The following is an 18,782-nucleotide window of genomic DNA, read 5'->3' on the forward strand; positions in this document are numbered from 1 at the left end:
ACACAACTGGCCCTGCCCCCAATGAAGGTGAGCCCTTGGCCATGCGTGTGTAAAGGAAGGAAAGACATCTCGTGTCACTGGAGAGGCGGGAATTCGAGGGGAGCTGAATTTTTAATTATTCTATTCAAGATGGTTAAAAACTTCAAATATAGTAAAACAAAATTTTTAAAGGAAGTTGAAATTAACTTAATAAACATACCAACTCGAGTGTTTTTATCTTCCATGATAAAACAAAACGTAAAGCTGAGGACACCTACTCTTTCGGATGCCGCGTCCACCTCCTCCCGGCTGGCTCCCAACCGCTGCCGCCCGGACAAGCCTGCTTTCAGACGCCCCAGCTCCTGCTCCAGACGCCGGGCCACGGCAAGGAGGCGCGGCTCCTCGTCGGCTCTGCTGCAGCGGGGGGTGACGACAGGATAGGTCAGTCCTGCCAACAGCACGTGCAGGAGAAACGCCCGTGTTCCCCGGGCAGGTCAGCTGTGAACACACCACCCCGTCCCTCAGCAGCACACAAGTTTCAAGCCAAGGCCCCGGAGACTGTTCCCACCTCAAGGTCCGCACGCACACAGACACGCACACCTGCCCGGGCGGGGGCCAAACCTGCCATGGGCAGCGGTTATGCTTCTCTGGGTGCTGGTGCGGACTCTCAGATACTATTTAATATTTAAACCTGTACCTATCGCCTTAAAATTCTGAAAAAGACTTCAGAGAAGTGACAGTGTTTACTGATAATCACTATAAAATTAAATATGAATTTTTCACGCTACCGGAAGAGAAAACTAAAAACATATGGCTTCAGGGTTTTACCTGTAGTGGAATAACTGAGGACATGGAAAGGAGACGTGACCCATCAGCCCCCCCTCAGCAAACTGGGGGCTGGCGAATAAGCCAGAACTGCAAACAGTCCTGATTGCTTTGAGCCCCCCCGGCAAACCGGGGGTCTGCAGAGAAGCATTGAGGGCTTTGGGCACTGATCCATGAGATGTCCTAGTATAATCAGTGGTGGGAACGCAAGGAGATGTCCTTGTGCTACTTCAGTCTAATCAAAATAATGGTGGGAACTCTGTGCTGCTTTTGCGCTCAAGGACAAAGCACGGCAGGTTCTCAAGAAAGCGAATTGTTGCTTGTATAATTAATCAAAACACAGGGTGCTGCTCTGGCACTTCTGAAGGGTTAAGAAAACAAGTCTTAAAGTGTAACCCTAGGTAATGCTCTAATAAAAGCCACCGCAGCAGGACAGACGGCGCTGTTCTGCCTGCGCGGGCGGCAGCCCTCTACTGCTGGGCTTCGGCACAGTCCAGCTCGTGGGATGAGCTTGCTTTCGGCCCTGCCCTAAGATAAACTACATTAACAATTCCGTTTTAATGTAGGCATCGTGCATGATGAGGTACTGCGAGCTGTCTACAGGTAGTTACAGCTGCTGAGACAGCAACAGCTCGTACCTCAGCAGAGTGCGCTCTGCGGTAAACACTGCAGGAGCCACATGGCTTCAGCCAAAAGGTGTTTCGATACGTAAAGGCTCTAAAGGAGAGTTAAAAGCGTGCTAACACTCATACCCATCCCGAGAGGAGGGTGGGTGAGGTCTCAAATCACACGATAGGACCCAGAGAAACACACAGGAGCGAGAGCGGGAAGACGAGAGGTTAACGCTCGTCATCTGCTCTCTCCTGAGTTGAGCGTTGAGCCGGTGAGTGGAGTGGCTGGAGTAACAAAAGGGTAACAGCGTCCTATTCAGATAACGGGGTGGAGAGAACCCAGGTGACAAAACCAAGGCTGTGAAAACGGTGAGCGGCTCTGAGACAGGAAGAAGCTCCATGCTGCCAGGGGACTTCAGGGAAGCTGACAAATGTGCGGAAGAAAAGCAACCAGGCTACGAGGGACCAAACGCCACCCCCCTGAAACTGCTGAGGGACCAGGGCTGTTCAGCAACAAAGAAAGGGCTCAGAGGAGGCCCAGCCTTGGTGAGAGCCTTGCAGCTCAGAAGGCGCATGTCTGGCCCCCTCGAGGGGCTGCCGAGCGGGGGACCAGGGTTGAACTGTGATGCCCGCAGAGCCAGCAGAGGTCCAGGCAGGAAGCCCACTCCACGCTGTGCCATGAACTCACGGCCCGTTCCTCGCGCCCTGAGGACCCTCCCGGCACATCCGGGCAGGGATTCCCCCCAGAGCAAAGCCGGGGACCCCGCTGTCTTTGGTGCTGCATGGAGGTGGATGGTAACAAGCTCCCCGACCCCTCCTCCATCCTCAGGTGCCCTGAAGGGTCTTCCAGAAAGACAACAGTTGGGACTGTTACCACCAACACAGCCCAGTCATCCCAGGTGCAAACAGTGCCCCTTGCTAAGGACGGCACAGCCCCACGTGACAGAGAGGAGCACAGAAGACAGAAGAGGAATTTATCTGGAATTATCCTACCTGACTGTTCTTAGTGCAGTCTGTTCTAATTCCTTCTGGATGGCCTAAAATGTAGGAGAAACAATCCGTTTAAATACACAAGTTACATACCAACTTTCCATAAAATCATATACTTGACTCTATAAACAGAAATAGAAATACACATATTTATCTAGGATTTTTCCCCCCTTAATTTAAAGCCCAGACCTGCCTGCTGGCAGGCAGGTAAGGGATGTTCACTTTTCAAAGCAGACTTTTAAAAGACGACCACAACGTATACTTAGAGAGGTGCACAGGTCATACAAAATAAGCAGCTCCTGTAACCAGGACGCAGGCCAGGAAGCCAGACGCCGCCGCTGCCGCCGCCGCCACCTCGGGTAAGTGCTTTCAGCGTGGCTGGACAAGGAGGAGGACGGCAGGCTCACACATGAAGGCACGACTTATTAACATGGCCTCTTCACAGGCACGGGCGCGCACCGCCCCACGCGAGCCGAGGCCCAGCGGCCACGGAGGCCGTAACTCGACAGAGGCGGGCGACACAGACAGGACCAACGCCAGCTCCCTCACGGAGGTGCGCTTCCTCCTCAGGCACCCTGGAAACATCTCATCAACGGATGGACTGAACTGCTCCCCTCTGACACTGTCAGCAACGCAGCGGCCAGTCCTGAGCTCCCGAGGGCTGTGCGTCTCCCCTGAGGCCCATCAGGGGGTCCAGGCCACCCACTCGGCGCCCCCAGTCCTTGTCCATGTCCACGCAGGTGCCGTCTCCTCCCTCCGCCTGCCCGACACCTGACAAGACTAGGCTTTCTGACCAGAAAATCCCCGGTCAGAAGGTCCAGGGTGAACCTTCACTCCCTTGCCCACAGACACCGTCACCCTGTGGAGGCTGGGTGACAGCGAGGAGAACCGCCCCCACCTGGGAGCCAGTGAGCTGGACACACTTACAAAACATTAAAGCAACACAATGGGGGCTTCCCTGGTGGCGCAGTGGTTAAGAATCCGCCTGCCAATGCAGGGCACATGGGTTCGAGCCCTGGTCCAGGAAGATCCCACATGCCACGGAGCAACTAAGCCTGTGCGCCACAACTGCTGAGCCTGCACTCTAGAGCCCGCGAGCCACAACTACTGAAGCCCGCGTGCCACAACTACTGAGCCCGCACGCCTAGACCCCGTGCTCCACAGCAAGAGAAGCCACCACTGTGCGAAGCCCGCGCACCGCAACGAAGAGTGGCCCCTGCTCACCGCAGCTACAGAAAGCCCGCGCGCAGCAATGAAGACCCAACGCAGCCAAAAATAAAAATAAATAAATAGAAAAATTTTTTTAAATTAAAAAAAAAAGAATATTTCCCTTTCGTTTTATAAAGGATGGCAGCAAACACCCTAAAAGAAGCACTTTAAAGGCTGGGGGCTGTGAGCACAGTAACTGCAGCTGACGCTTCTCAAGGAAATCACGGTGCTGGGGCTGCAAGTGAAAGGTCAAGAGCATGAATACCTCAGATCTTTCTGTCAGTTTTCCAAGAATATCTTCCAGGCTGGAGATGCGCAATTCATGTTCTTGGCGGAGAGTCACATAGTCGGTCTTGAAAAGGAAAATGAATGAACAAATGGTAGAGAAAGTTAAGCAACAAATAAGCCCAAACCTGGCCAGTCAGGCCACGCTGTTTCTACACAGCACAACGGCCAGAGACTGTGGTCACAGCTGGGCACAGCATCCCATGGGGGTGACCTCAGTGACGTCCTCATCTCCGCCTCTGAAACCTGCCCTAAGATAAAAGGCACAAACAGCTTTTCTAGTCACAGAATATTCGTTAAGAAGACTGGTAATTATCAAAAACACCTGCATGGACAGCAGAGCAATTACCATTCATTCAACACACACTCCCCAGGCACCTGCTGTACCCAGAGACTTACACCACAACCACCAAGGGCCCACTCACTCCTTCTTGATCTTTCATATTCGTATAAAGTGTGTGACATCTCAATGGTCATCAGAACCGGTGCTAGAGCCCTCAGAACAGTGCTGATCAGGGGAAGAAAGCTCAGATCAGGCGGCCAACAGGCACGTTCCCCCCCCGACCCCCCGGCTCAGGGACACAGGTGATCAGCACAGCGGCAGAGAGAAAATAAGATTTTTTTCTCAACATAAGTAACTTTGAAAACAGCCTTTGTCCAGCACATCCCCACCCATCTCTTCAGCAGTTCTTAGAAGGTAAATCTGGAGTAAGCGTATCAGATACACTCCCTGGGAAGGTCTAGAAAAATCTCTGCCAGTTATATAATCAAAGGACATCCACACAGGAGACACCACCAGCAGCAAAGAACGCCTGCACATTCTGAACCACTAAAATCCAGTCAGAAAGAAAAACAGTAAGTCATTATACACTCTTATTACAGGAGTTTCATCCACTGATTTTATACCCCACCTTGTTCCAAAATATAACCACAATGACTTATAAAAACATAAGATGACAAATCAGGTGAAGCAAAGCTAAGGGATGAAGGGCAGCTGGGAGGATGACCCCAGGGCACTGGGATGCGGGAGGGTCAGCCGCTGGACTCGGCTGCATGTCCTCACGGCCAGGCCGGGTCTCCTACTGTACAGCCCGCTGGCCCTGGGCACAGCGGGACGGCCTCTGCCCAGCATGGCGGCCACATGTGCCCCGGAGCACCTGATGTGTGGCTGGGGCAACTGAAAGAGAAGCTAAATGTTACTTAGTGTTAATTTGTGTGTGTGGCGGTGGGGGGGCCTCGTGGCTTGTGGGATCTCAGTTCCCGGACCAGGGGTGGAACCCGGGCCACGGCAGTGAGAGCGCCGAGCCCTAACCACCAGACCGCCAGGGAAGTCCCTAAGTGTTAGTTACTTTAAATTCGCACAGCCACATGCAGCAGGTGGCCCACTCTCCTGGAGACACACGTGGGATAAACCTGTGCCAGCCACTCAGGGAAGGATAACAGGTAGTCAGCACGCTGACCACCAGTGTGTGGCAGCCGCAGAACCAAGCTTCAATCTTCCAGGGTCACCGTCACAATCATACCTGAACAGGGGTAAGTGGTGGAGGACAGCGTGGGAAGGATGAGCTAAATCTGCACTCAGCTCAGCACATCTCGAATCTCATTTTAAAACAAGGAACAGAACACTCGTAACGGTGTTAACTGGATCTCACTGAAATCATCTCAGTTCTACGGCTGAGAAGCCAAAAATAAGCAACTAGTGAGGAATCAACGCAGGACGCCCGGTGGCCTTTGGATGTGAGAACCCCAAGCAGGCACCCGGGGGCCACGCAGAGAAGGTGGAACACGCCTAGTAACTTTGGGAACCAGTGCCTGTCAGCACGTTACAGGGACCCGACCGGAATCGAGAAGATTCACACATTCTGCCCCCAACAGGTGGAACCCAGTGGATTAAGCCAGCGGCAGCTACAAACAGGGGCGCAAGCTGATGCCGGGACAGGAGAGCTCAGTTTCCTGAGCCCAGTCAGGAAACAGCCGGCAAGGGGCACCCACCCCGAGACAAGTCGAGGCAGGCTCCGGCGAAGCCAGGCAGAGCCAGGCTGCTCGAGAGCACGGTGGGGCCACGGGGAGCCCTGAAGGGTCCGCAGGCTGACAAGACATGCATGATCAGGGGTGGAGGGTCCCCTCCGGTCGGAGTGCGAACAGTTGGGTGGGTAGTGGGCTCTTTGCTGAGAAAACAGGATCAGGGAAAAGCACTTGTGGAGACAAGGGGCAATGCCTATTTTAAAGATTTCAATCCAAAATACCTAAATTGAATTATTGTGGAACTTAAGAAAATAAACATCAGTTTTGAGGAAAATGGACTGACAAGCCTTTCCTTGAGAACCAAATAAGTGAGACACGTATATACAGGCCTACAGTTTCATAAGGAATAGTAGCTACTTAACTATTTCATGATCTTGAGATATTTTAAATCACAAATTTGAGCTTTTCCGTTCAGTGCCAGAAAAATGTCATCGAATTGTGTTCAATCCATTCACCAATTAAAACGCAGGATAGGGACACCCGTCTGTCCCGCCGCAGCCTGACCTCACTCTTGGGCGTCACCCACGCGCCTCCACCCCCTCCCCCAACCCTGCCTGCTCCCAGGGTGCACCCCACCCCCTACCCTGGCCTCAGACGTGGCATCTCCTCCGGGGGCACCTACCGCAGCTCCCCGCCACTGCAGGCCAGGAACCCACCTGCCATCCGTGCGGCCACCTCTCACTGCAGGGCCCTCCTATTCCTTGTCCCCAAAAGGAAAACACAACACCCGAGAACTCCAAGGTGGCATCACCTGGGAGCCCGACAGCCCACCAGTGCCAGCCCCCTTGAGACGCTGCCCCCACCACGCTCCTCACCGGGGGCCACACCCCCTCATTGCTGCCATCTGCCCGGTCCACCCGCGCCTGCAGTTTCTGGAGCAAGGTTGACAACTCTCCAAGCTTCTTGTCATGGCTGTGACACTGTCCCGACAATGCAGCCACCTGCCTTTCCACTTCACTCATCCGATGCCAGTGGAAAACCTCATCGCCAACCTGAAACAGTAAGAGGTTCCAAAGGTGACACAAATGAGAAGGTCAACCTGGCAAAGGAGAGTACAGTACAGGATAAGTCGAAACAACGAAACAGAGCATTACAGGAAAACGTCAACTACAATACACACACACCCCCAAAGGAAAAGACATGAAAATGTTCATCATTAGTGATTTCCTTTACGTGGCAGACTATGGGTGGTTTTTATTTTCTTCTTTATGCTTTCTATATTTTCCAAAGTAATGAAAACTTTTTTTTTAATGAAAATGAACTAAATAATGAGACTGCTTGAAATACAGGCACACCTCGCTCTACTGCACTTCGCAGATACTGCATGGTTCACAAATGAAGGTCTGTGGGGTCCCTGCGTCCAGTGAGTCTGTCCTCGCATCTCCCCAACAGCATCTGCTCGCTTTGTGTCTCTGTGTCACACTTTGGTAATTCTCAAAATATTTCAAACCCTCCACCAGCAAAAAGATTACAGCTCATTAAAGGCTCAAATGATGGTTAGCATTTTTTAGCAATAAAGTATTGTCAATAAAGGTCTGTACACTATTTTTTTAGACATAATGCTATTGCACACTTAACAGACTATAGTACACTGTAAAGATAACTTTTATATGCACCAGGAAGCCAAAAAATTCGTATGATACTGGAGCTGAACATGCAGTATCTCTGAGGTGCGCCTGTATGCATTACTTGAAGTGTTTCGGAACATTTAAGGAGCTGTAAGACATGCTTATTTGACGTTTTAAAATATTTTCTAAGACAGAGTGCCCAGCTGAACTACCTTGCAGTTTACAGGTAATATGGAAACTTACTCTGGAGAACACAGATTGGCAACGCCAGGGAAGAGCACATCCTAACTGATTACCTGCAGAGGCTGGTTCGGGTGCGAAGTGTCGGGTGTGAGCATGGTCCTAGGGTCATCCACCCTCTGTGCTCTGTGGCTGTGCATCCAGTTTAACACAGGCAGGAGTGAAAGAACATCACCCTGGCCCCATAATGAAATACTTGCACCTTGAAGGAGAGAAAAGCAACTGTATACACATGTACATACAGTGCTTTTCAAAAGGTGTACTTAAATGTTCAATTCTTTCACTGATTTACATATATATGCACGTGTACATATTAGTCATCTTAGGTAACAAAGTAAAATTTTACTTACCTAGTAAAAGTAATACTGGAATGAGCAAGATTAAAAACTTGCAAATATTTCGAAGGCACCTAAGGAATGAAAAGAAAAACATTAGGGCTTCCCTGGTGGCACAGTGGTTGGGAGTCCGCCTGCCGATGCAGGGGACACGGGTTCGTGCCCCGGTCTGGGAGGATCCCACATGCCGCGGAGCAGCTGGGCCCGTGAGCCACGGCCGCTAAGCCTGCGAGTCGGGAGCCTGTGCTCCACAACGGGAGAGGCCACGGCGGTGAGAGGTCCGCGTACCGCAAAAAAAAAAAAAAAAAATCAAAACATTTAACTTGGAAAAAGTAAAAGGCAGGGCTCACTATTCTATATGACCTCTCTAGATAATTTTATACAAAATACCCCCTCCCTAATTTAAAGTGGAAGTCACAGGCTGAGAAATGCAGTTAGTTTTATCTACAAGGTAAGTGGCTGCCTGAAGGAAAACCTGGCCACACGGTGCTGTCTCCCAGGCCCATGTGAACAACCCAGCAGGTCAGTTAACTGCCAACACGCTGGGCTGGGTGCACAGGAGGGCACTTAAGGACCTTGGTCATCGACCCACTGAGGCAACCTGGTGCTGGGGCAAGTGCACCAGAAGGTCCAGGCCTACAGTCCCGAGCACACCCTCCCAGCTGTGTAATCCTGGACACGTCACTTAAACGTTGCACATCCGGTTTTCTTCAAGGATGACACCTGCTTTTCCTTTCTAACAGGAGTGGTTTGAAAAATTAAGACTATGAAAGCATTTTGCAAAATATAAAATGATTAAATCAAATGATACCATGAAATTAGCACAAAATCAGTTCTTTAAAACACCAAGCTGACACGGTATCAGTTTCCTTACCTTGTAAGAAGAAACACATTCAGCCAAGAAACCAAAGTAACAAACTGGTACCATCCAACCCCAAGCCACCAGAATACTTCAGATGCTGCCTTCCCTAAAAGAGAAAACACCACACATTCTAAGGAAATGTTCGTAGGAAAACCAAACTCCTAATGGACTGGTTTTGTGAAGGCCAAGCTAGCAGCATAAGGAAATATACTAACAGATGCTTTGAAAGTATATTAAGATGAAGGAAGTTAGGGATGAAGTATATTAGGACAATGCTTAGTCATCACAGCAGGAATATCCATAACTCAAACACAGGAACGTAAATAAGCCACAAAGCAATAAGTCATACACAAGACAAGATACAAAAGAGTAAACACCAAACCCATGCGTTCTCAAGTACAGTACTTACAACAACACCCAATACACTGGAGAAACAATGAATGCCATGCAGCCAAAAGCACAGTATGTTAGCATTTCTAAGTAATAAAGGATGGAACACGTTACATCAAGGATCAAAGCACGTAAACCGAAAATGCAATGTTGACTTGGTTAGGTGAACAGTTTACTGCAGGTGCTTAACTGCCAACAGCCTAGGAGCGAACGCTAACATGGAAAGCCAAAATAACCACCTGGACAGGCCACCGCCAACCACAGCACCGCTGACACCGTCCTGGACACAAACCCTCCCGTGGCTCCGACCTCGCGCAGCGCCTGCACCGAGAAGTGACCTGTGCCAGAGAAGATTTGGGCGGGAGGGGCACCTTCAAACACCAGCCCCACAGTCCCGACGCGGCAAGAGACACCCACCTCGTGGCACTGTACCAAAATCCTCTCGCATCAGACAGTCAACAGTCTCTCCTCAAGAAAAACAATCGACTACTTGAAGTCCAAGCAAGATGCTGAAACTAACTTATGAAAACCCTGCTCTGTGTCTGAACAGTTTTCACTCGCTTCTGCCTATCGACACGTAGGATGTAAAATGCAGACGTTTCCTATAAACCCGCGGGGCCTGGCTGGCAGCTACCCTACACGTGTGCACAGCTGCTGCTGGCAGAATGGGTATTGGAAAGACAGCACAATCGTTTAAAGCAAGTAAGATTCCATGGACACCAGCAGTTAACATGCTCTGGGTGAGACAAGAGTTACGCAAACAGCAAGATGAAAATCTTCCTACAGCCCAGTGAAAAAATATTTTGGAATTATAACCGGTAGTCCCACTGGATGACAAAATAAAACACAATTAACTTTATACCGAAAGCCACACATATAAAGCAGAAAACTGCTCGTGAAATCAATTCCTTTCATTTTTAAAGAGTGACCGCTGGAAGTAATACACCCACACCAGCATTTGCGTGTTGACTCCTGAAAACATTAAGCAATTCCAACACGGCTGACGTGCAAAGAAACGGTTTTTTAAAAAATCTATTGCTTTATGTTTATTAATTAACAGTTAAGAGACAACAAATTTTGAAGTTCAGCTTTTAAAAAAAGCTGCTATAAAGGCACCCTTCGGCAAGACACTGACAGGTACAAACTGGATTTCTCCATAGCACCCCGGCTGCACAGGCTCAGGACGCGGCCCGTTTCCCGGGCGCGGGCCGACTGTACCCCATGCAGGACACAGCTTCTTCTAAACCGTTCATTTCACCTGAAATACGTAACTTTCCATACGCTTAATTTATACTAAATACACTTACAAAGAAGCTTTTCAAGAGCCATATTCTCCATATTTTAAGACAGTTATTATATTCCTGTTTTTACTGAACACCTGAATTCCAAACACAAAGAAACAATGAACAAGGAGCATTTGCGAAAACACGACAGAAACAAAACACAAAAGCGCGAGAGACAACCTGCATGGGACAAGGCGAGCCCCACGGTCCCTGCCAGCCCTCCTGGCCATGAGGGCTGCGAGCGGGTGGCGGTGTGTGTTTCCAGGTGCTTCTTCCCCTTACAGTCATCGCCTGTGGGGTGGGACAAGCAGTTAATTGGACAGATGAACACGCAAACGCTGTCAATCTCAACGGTGCGCAGCAACGGCAGTTTGAAAAAACTAGGAAACTCAATTATGAAAAACCAAAATCCCAGCCAGTGTCCCCTGGTGGCTGTAGGCTCCTGGTGTGAAGGGGGCAGCGAGAGCCCCGGCCCCGTCCTAACCAGTGGGGCCCCAGGACGGCCTAAAAGGATGGCACAGGTGCGGCCGAGCCATACTTACACAGCGACGCCCCGTTTGCACGGAGGTGGCCGTCCTCGCCGAGGGGCTCTCTCACATTCATCCTCCCACAGTGACTGGAATGAGCTGCAACACAGGCGAGAGGGGCCTGAGCCCGGGACAGGAGCTCTGCAGAGTGGCCGGGTCGGGGTGGTGGTGGGGGTGCAGGCCGAGGGCGAGGTAACTGCCTCGCTCAGGAAATGCCGTCAAGTCCCGCCAACCTTGGGCATGCCCCGACCACCACACAGGATGGGCCGGCTTCAAACATTTTTGAAACATCATTCTAAATGCCAGTCAGATAAATTTTTTGCTTTGAAGATGGTCGTAAGAATAAAAAGATGAGTGTGTTAACTTTTTATTTAATGTTTAAACCCTGATCAACTTCCAGGAAACATCCAGAACTGCACAGAGAACAGGGAGAGAGATGCACAGCAAGGCTGCGAGAGAGCGAGGCCGCAAACGACGCGAGGAGAGGGCGTGAGCGAAGCGCCACGCGGGGAAAAGAGTGTTTTCTCCACCTTGAAAGCTCTATTTGGTGGAAAAAGGAGGAAGAAAGTATTTAAATACCTTTTGATTCATGGCTTTTTGACTCACAGCTTTTTGATTCGCGATCTTTTGATTCATAACTTTTCAATTTGTAATTTTCTGATTCATAATTGAGCTTCATTAAAGCCACTTGGAAGAGCTGAACTAAGAACGAAGGAAAGGACGCCGAGGTGCGCGTGACCAGCGACAAGATGCTATCCCTGCAGCGAGCGGCGCGGCCTAGTGAGAAACCGTGAACACAGTTACTCCTCTCGCAGCACGCGCTCCCTATGTCAGAGCCTGATTACTCACTTTGGGCAAAGTGGAACCCACTTTTTTTTCGGCTGTGCCTTGCGGCTTGCAGGGTCTTAGTTCCCCAACCTAATAAGCTCGGGCGGTGAAAGCGCAGAGTCTTAACCACTGGATGGCCAGGGAATTCCCTGGAACCCACTTTTTTAAATGGACACCAGAGACACACACTCGGGCCGAGTTGCAAACCAGCCCCATCCTGGAGCGCCAGCAGCACCACACCTCTCCCACAGGCCGTCTTCCATAAAACATCCAATCTGAGGTCACTTCACCCCAATGCTGTTTATGCACACGCTACCATCTTTAGAAATTGGCAAACGACTTCTCTTCCCTGACCTCCGGCCCAGCCATCCCACTGTGTTCCCAGCCTCGAGAAGGCCTGTCAGCGAGAAGCAGCCCCTTCAAGGACGTCCGCTACAGCACGTGCCGCAGGGTACACAGAGACACCCGACGTGGCCACCTGAGGCTCCTTTTCCTCAGCACCTGGAGCACCAGGACAGTGCGACCTCTATAACCTACAATGTGCAGGGTGACAGTCTGCAAATCACAGTGGCTAGAAGTTTTTATTCTTAAAAAAGTTATTTGTAGTGAGGTGGATGAACCTAGAGCCTGTCATATAGAGTAAAGTAAGTCAGAAAGAGAAAAACAAATACCATATCCTAACACATATATGGAATCTAAAAAAAAGGTTCTCGTGAACCTAGGGGCAGGACAGGACAGGAATAAAGATGCAGACGTAGAGAATGGACTTGAGGACATGGGGAGGGGGAAGGGTGAGCTGGGACGAAGTGAGAGAGTGGCATGGACATCTATACACTACCAAATGTAAACTAGATAGCTAGTGGGAAGCAGCCGCACAGCACAGGGAGATCAGCTCGGTGCTTTGTGACCACCTAGAGGGGTGGGATAGGGAGGGTGGGAGGGAGGGAGACGCAAGAGGGAGGGGATATAGGGATATATGTATACACATAACTGATTCACTTTGTTATACGGCAGGAACTAACACAACGTTGTAAAGCAATTATACTCCAATAAAGATATTTAAAAAAAAAGTTTCTTCACTGAGTGGCAGCTGAAGTATGAGGCTTGTTCCTGCACAGTGACTCCATGGGACGGCCTGCAGCCGGGGCTGCTCGCCAACGTGCCCAAATGCACAAATACCCAGCCCGTTCACTCACCCCCGGCTCAGCTCCCTGAGTTTAGGGTACATGCGTGAGGCCAGTGGGGACTGGAGAGGTCTGAGTTGGAGTGATTTCAGAAGAAATAAAATCAGAGCTTTCCCCCCGCAGATAGCCTGAATAAAGGAGTAGGCTATCTGTGAATTGGAGCCCTGAACCAAAACAAATGTAAACCTGGGGCCAGGAGCCCCCGAGTGTCAGGGCCAACTCTGTGTTACCCCACTCACACTCTTCTTTGTTTTACACCGCAGCATGAACTTTATACAGAGGTCGGACAAAAACAGAAAAATTCATGAAGAGGTAACGCAGGATCTGTCTCACTGACAATCAGCGACACCAAAATCCATTTTTCATTCATCAAATCGGCAACATTTTAAAAGAACAAAAATATAAACACTTATTTAGCAAGAGTACATGGAATGGGGACCCTCACGTGGCCATAGGGAGAGGGCAATCCTGGTCAGTCTTTTGGGAAGTCAACTGGAAGAATCTATTTAAACTGAAATTGTAAACAATCTTCTTTTCTCAGCAGTGATAAGTATTTATTTAGAAGCTGCTGGGCGGAACACTTTTTAAAATATATTTAGTCGCTAATCGCGGTTTCTTCAGGAGGACGGGCTCCATCAGAGCTGCTCCTCCATAAAGCCGGTCAGTAGTATTTCAGCTGCTCAGCTCAAGAGGCCAAGCCGCAGCGTGCCACGCCACCCACTTCAGCCTCAGCCGCTCGGCAGTCACAGCTGTCCAACCCCGAAGTCAGCCAAGTTGGCTGGTCCCTCTCCCGGAAGCAGCAGACGTTTCAGTCTCTAAAGACTAAGGCTGATTCAATTAGCAAAATTCTGCTCAAAGCACCCAAGACAACCGACAAAGTTTCAAAGGAATGACTTTTCATTCACTCATTCATTCATTCAGACCTATCTTTTCTAAGTTAGTTTACCCCTTCTACTGGGGGACGCAAGCATTGCCTTAGGCAAGAGAAAAAACACAGAAGTGTGTGTTTTCAGATTCCAATTCCCTGGGTCCTTCTGTGCGGTTAGCCCAGGGGCCAGGGAGGCCCGAGGCGCGCTGGCCCACATAGGAGCACCTTTTGGCAGAGCCGGGTCTCCCGGGTCTCCAGCCCCTACAGGTTTCTCACACAGGTGCCAGCCCTCACAGGAGTACTGAATCTGTCCATCTGCACGCATCCTATCAGCACCTTGCTTTGGTGAGCGCTGTTCGATGTCCCAGGGAAAACACATGGAAGGCTTTTAAAGCCTTTCTGACGTGGCCCAGAAAATCACGTTTTGTCAACAATGCACTCAACCTGAACCTCAAAAGGTTTCAGAATCAAAAACTACGTGGCTCAGGCGGGATGAATGATGTTTAATGCACACCTACGCTCCTTCTGGCCTGCCTACCCCGAAGACTTGTGCACATACACAAATACACCCAAAGAAAACACTGCTTTTATAAGTGTACAAACAAGAAAGCCTGAATGTCCACCTAGACACTGACTAAACAAATTTCGATACAACCATAAATGCAATATTAGACAGGCATCAAAAAGAACGAAGTTCATCGCAATTACCATTTAAAATGAAAAAAATTGCAAAACCATGTATTTGAAGTAAAGACAAAAACACACTCCATGTTTCTGTAGGAACATGAAAGCAAAATTCAGGTGGTGCTTACACAACACTGTGAAATACCAGTAGATTGTACACTTTAAAATAGTCGGTTAATTTCATGTTATATGATTTTCACCTCATTAAAAAGGCAGGAGAACCCACAATGAACAGGATTAGCTGCAGCTCCCTCCAGAAGGGAAACCAGACAGGGACTGGGGAGGGACAAGGGGTGACTTAATTCATCTAGTAAATAAATAGATAAATTTAAAGGTTTAAAGATTTCACAATGAGAATATAAGAAAAAGAATAGAAAGAAAGGAAATGTGGGGTGGGGGTTAACTTATGATTGTGAAGAGTTACCCATATTTTGAGTAAATATGCCCATGTAACAAATTCATGCGGTGTGACCTCAACCACGCAATAAGAGTGAAAAGCCTCTGGGTGTAGGTTATGGGTGATTTTAATTTTCTTCCTTGCACACCTCTGTGGTTTTCAAAAGTTCTTTGATAAATGTTTTACTCAAATAATTAGAAACTAATTTTTTCAAAGGTAACAAATTAGCATTGGGTCTACAAACCACTGCTATAATCTAAAAGAGCAAGGGGCATGATAAGAATAGAAGCTCAAAGCAAATAACAGTATAGTAACTTGTTTACTCCACCAAAATACTCAAGACCGATTTAAGCAGGAAGTGGGATGAGTTTCCAGAAGCTGCCACCAAAGCTACCACGGCTGACCTTCCCTCTGAAGACACAGCAACCACACAGCTGGGTTCAGGCCCACCATCCTCCATGCTGTCAGAACAAGTGGCTGCATTGTTGGTGACGCAGACGTAGCTGGGGGACAGCAGCAAACACTGCCACAGACAGGCGGCGACCTGTGAGCACCACGACTCCACCAGGTACCATTTGTGGAACGTGCTTTTACTCTGAGAAAGTATGCTCAACTCAGCAACGGCACACTTCAAAATGCAGCCTCAAAACCCGATACACGGCATGCCAGGTGCGGAGTCCCGGCCCTGGGAGAGCACTCAGAGGACACAGCGTCTCGGGGAGGGCGCCCTGCAGGCGAGATGCCTGGGGCCAGGTCCAAGCTCCATCACTTACCAGCAAGTGTCTGAAGCTGGCTGAACCTCAGTTTACTGGTCTGTACAATGAGGGTGACAACTGTCCAGCAGGGCTGCTATGAGGGTCAGTGAGGTCATGGGTACAGAGCACAGGAGGCAGAGTGAGCGCTCAGCGATGCTGGTCTCTACAGCACCCACACGATCCAGAAACTGTTACAGAGGAAACCCTCACATTGATTCTGCCACCCCCTTCCCCTCACTGTATTCCCACACTGCTCTATTAACGCTAAGGAGATCGGTAACACTACAGCAGCCAAAACCCAAAGGTCTAGAAACGAGGATGAGACGCCGAAATAGAAATAACTGTCAGTCCAGGTATCATCCTTCATCATGTCAAAGTCACCATTTGAGAAGTATGAACTGGGCATCCTCGTGCGCAGGGCACAGCCAGGAACACAGGGATAGACAGACAGCGCCCCGCCCTCCTGCACTGTTCTGTCCAGACCCTGTCCACCTGCCCGAGCATGTCCTCTGGCTCTGCCAAGCACTCCAGTGCTCAGATTAAACAGACAAGGTACCAAGGGCTTGGAAACAAGGCGACACATTTCAAGTCGAGGACTCCCAGCCTCCCTATGTGTTCCCTTAAGGCAAACAGTGATCACAGCAGCCGCGGAGCCCCGAGCCTGGAGGGGCACATCGGTCACACGGTGGCCCCCAGAAGGGCCTCTGTAGCTGTGTTCTCCCCAGGGGCCCAGCAGCGAGGCCGACTCAGTCTGGCCCAGGTGTTGATCAGAGCTGGGAACATGGGCAGGCCCAGGCCCTCTGTGGTCAAGCTGGCGCACCGGGGTCCCAAGGGCCTCCTCTGCCGGTCAGCAGGGCCAAGGTTGCCCCGCGAGACCTTCCACCGTGCCTGCCGCCCTCCCAAACAAGGCTGGTGTGCCATGTGCCCCCCAGAAGCTGCACACTCCCAGTAAGCTGCCCCTGCGGTCACGGACTCTCACCCACAACAGAGACCAGAGACAACACGTCCCTGCCTCAAGCATCACCGCCTCCCACCCTGACTCCCTGGGCGCCTGGCATCTGCGCCCCTAGGAAAAGAAGGAGCGTCTGCAGGTGACTGCACAGCCCACAGGTCCAGTTCAGGACGAGGTTTCTCCTGCTTACTCCAAGTTCAAATTTATGGAATTCCAAACACTCCCAGGTACAAAAAGACCAACCACATCAGATGTAAGTTGAGAGAGGAGGAACAAAGCTAATTTTTGGTGCATCTCTTAAACTTTTAAAGGATAACTTTGAGTTCGAGTCTACAGTAGAAACAGTGCAGACACTGAGGCCTATAAGACAAGGTTGATGAAAAGAAAAGGAAATATCTAATATTTGGACGTGAACTCTTTTTCTAACTTTTAAAAGAGCAAGACTTACGTTTCTGACTCCTATCCCTCGAGTAAATCCTTGAGGCCGGGCCACGGGCAGCGGAGTACGCGGTGAGCGCGCCTTTGCGCTCAGAAAGGAGGCTGCAGTCGCTGCAGGTGTAGCCGTTGCTCCCTGCTGCTTCTACAGCCCCTGCGGCCACATCGCCGTTTCCCTGAATGGCAGCTTTATTCCCACCTGAAGTTTGCAAGAAGGAGATGGAACCTGCTTATTACAATCTGCAAACACCTAACTAAAACCTCCATCTTGAAAAATGTGGGGAAGAAAAGGATGAAATTACCTTTAAGCTCTCCGTCATCGTCAAGACCTAAAAAACACACATATTTTTGCTGTTGAGCTCAAATTATTAAAACAGAACAAAATACACAAACTCAAAAGTAAAGGTTACAATGGTTAATAAATCAGTATCATGGCACTGGTCAAGATTGACTTCCTACAACGCCTAGAACTAACAGAAATGTCTCCAGGTACATGCAGATGCTTGCTTTCAATTCCAGGTGAAAGCACAGCTCTGGAGAAAATACCTTCCCACACGCTCTGTTCTCACGCACTCTCACACTGTCTACACACACACACACGCTGTGCACAGAAGAACAGGCAGGAACCTCAGCACCAGCACACTTGCCTCCTCTGATGCCCGCGAGCTACTTTGCTAGTGAGCAAAACAGAATACGAACTCCAGGGCTTCCCAACTCAGCACATAAGGTTTCTGGAACTAATCTAATCTTTAATTCTTCTCAGAAGGGCCAACCGGAACATCAAGGGGACACAAGCAGCTTTGCGGCCCCTCAAAGCCATGGCCCCTGTGGCCATCGAGTCCTCCACAGGGAGGACCGGGGTCACGCTGCTGCCTTAGTCAATACAGGTCATAAGCCACATCGTTTCCTAGGGTCAATTCATCTACACTAGATGCTTTCCAGTGAGACAAAAATTGCTGTCTGGAACTTGAAATCATGCTGGTGAGTTTACCAATGACTTTGCTTAAACATCCCATAAAAGTCATGCATTTAGACACACAGAGTTAATCAGACTGCCCTGACCACTCCACTCCATCTTCCACATCGCGACACACAATCGGCAGCTGGAAGCAGTTTCCCTGTGTTTCCGATCTCAGTCCAGAGGAAGGCCTCCAAACTTCCTGGGGCTCCTTCCCCCCAGTAAGGGGAAAAGGGACAACCTGGCCATGACACCCCTTCTTCCCAGAAGAACCGGAGAAATCACTGGAGATGACTCACCCCAGAAGTGGTCCACTTTGGTCTGCTCGCGGATCAGAGACTCGTCCAGCACAGGAGGCCGCAGACAAGCCGCAGCCCGCATGGCACTGGAGCCGCTCTGGCTGACAGCCAAGGACAGGACCTTCCTCGAGGTGTGGTTGATACTAAATGCCGGCTTGTGTGCACTGCTGTGCTGCTTTGCTAGTCTAAAAAGGAAGGAGAAAGGAGCAAGTCTACAGACTTTTTCTAGTATATACAAATGATTACATTTTACCAACACAAAATCTTTGCCTGAGAATGAATATACTACTGTT

General features: G+C 49.8%; 1 protein-coding gene across 5 annotated transcripts in view; it reads right to left on the reverse strand.

The window, feature by feature from the left end:
- SUN1 (Sad1 and UNC84 domain containing 1) overlaps window positions 1-18,782 on the reverse strand; it is a 51,752-nt gene that overhangs the window by 11,367 nt on the left and 21,603 nt on the right. Inside the window, exons 4-17 of one of the 5 annotated variants that reach the window (XM_060125220.1) lie at window positions 18,490-18,674; window positions 17,535-17,561; window positions 17,246-17,431; window positions 11,709-11,906; window positions 11,145-11,228; window positions 10,783-10,893; window positions 9,559-9,657; window positions 8,942-9,035; window positions 8,083-8,141; window positions 7,789-7,934; window positions 6,740-6,916; window positions 3,880-3,966; window positions 2,409-2,452; window positions 258-390 (exon numbers count right to left, since the gene is read on the reverse strand). In XM_060125220.1, coding sequence (XP_059981203.1) covers window positions 258-390; window positions 2,409-2,452; window positions 3,880-3,966; window positions 6,740-6,916; window positions 7,789-7,934; window positions 8,083-8,141; window positions 8,942-9,035; window positions 9,559-9,657; window positions 10,783-10,893; window positions 11,145-11,228; window positions 11,709-11,906; window positions 17,246-17,431; window positions 17,535-17,561; window positions 18,490-18,674 — 1,630 coding nt within the window. Of the gene's footprint in view, window positions 1-257; window positions 394-2,408; window positions 2,453-3,879; window positions 3,967-6,739; window positions 6,917-7,788; window positions 7,935-8,082; window positions 8,142-8,941; window positions 9,036-9,558; window positions 9,658-10,782; window positions 10,894-11,144; window positions 11,229-11,708; window positions 11,907-17,245; window positions 17,432-17,534; window positions 17,562-18,489; window positions 18,675-18,782 lie in introns of all 5 variants that reach the window. The other 4 variants (XM_060125219.1, XM_060125221.1, XM_060125222.1 and 1 more) reach the window with 4 other exon arrangements.

The sequence above is a fragment of the Lagenorhynchus albirostris genome, chromosome 15 (genome assembly GCF_949774975.1).
Source record: "Lagenorhynchus albirostris chromosome 15, mLagAlb1.1, whole genome shotgun sequence".
In the NCBI taxonomy this organism is placed as follows: Eukaryota; Metazoa; Chordata; class Mammalia; order Artiodactyla; family Delphinidae; genus Lagenorhynchus; species Lagenorhynchus albirostris.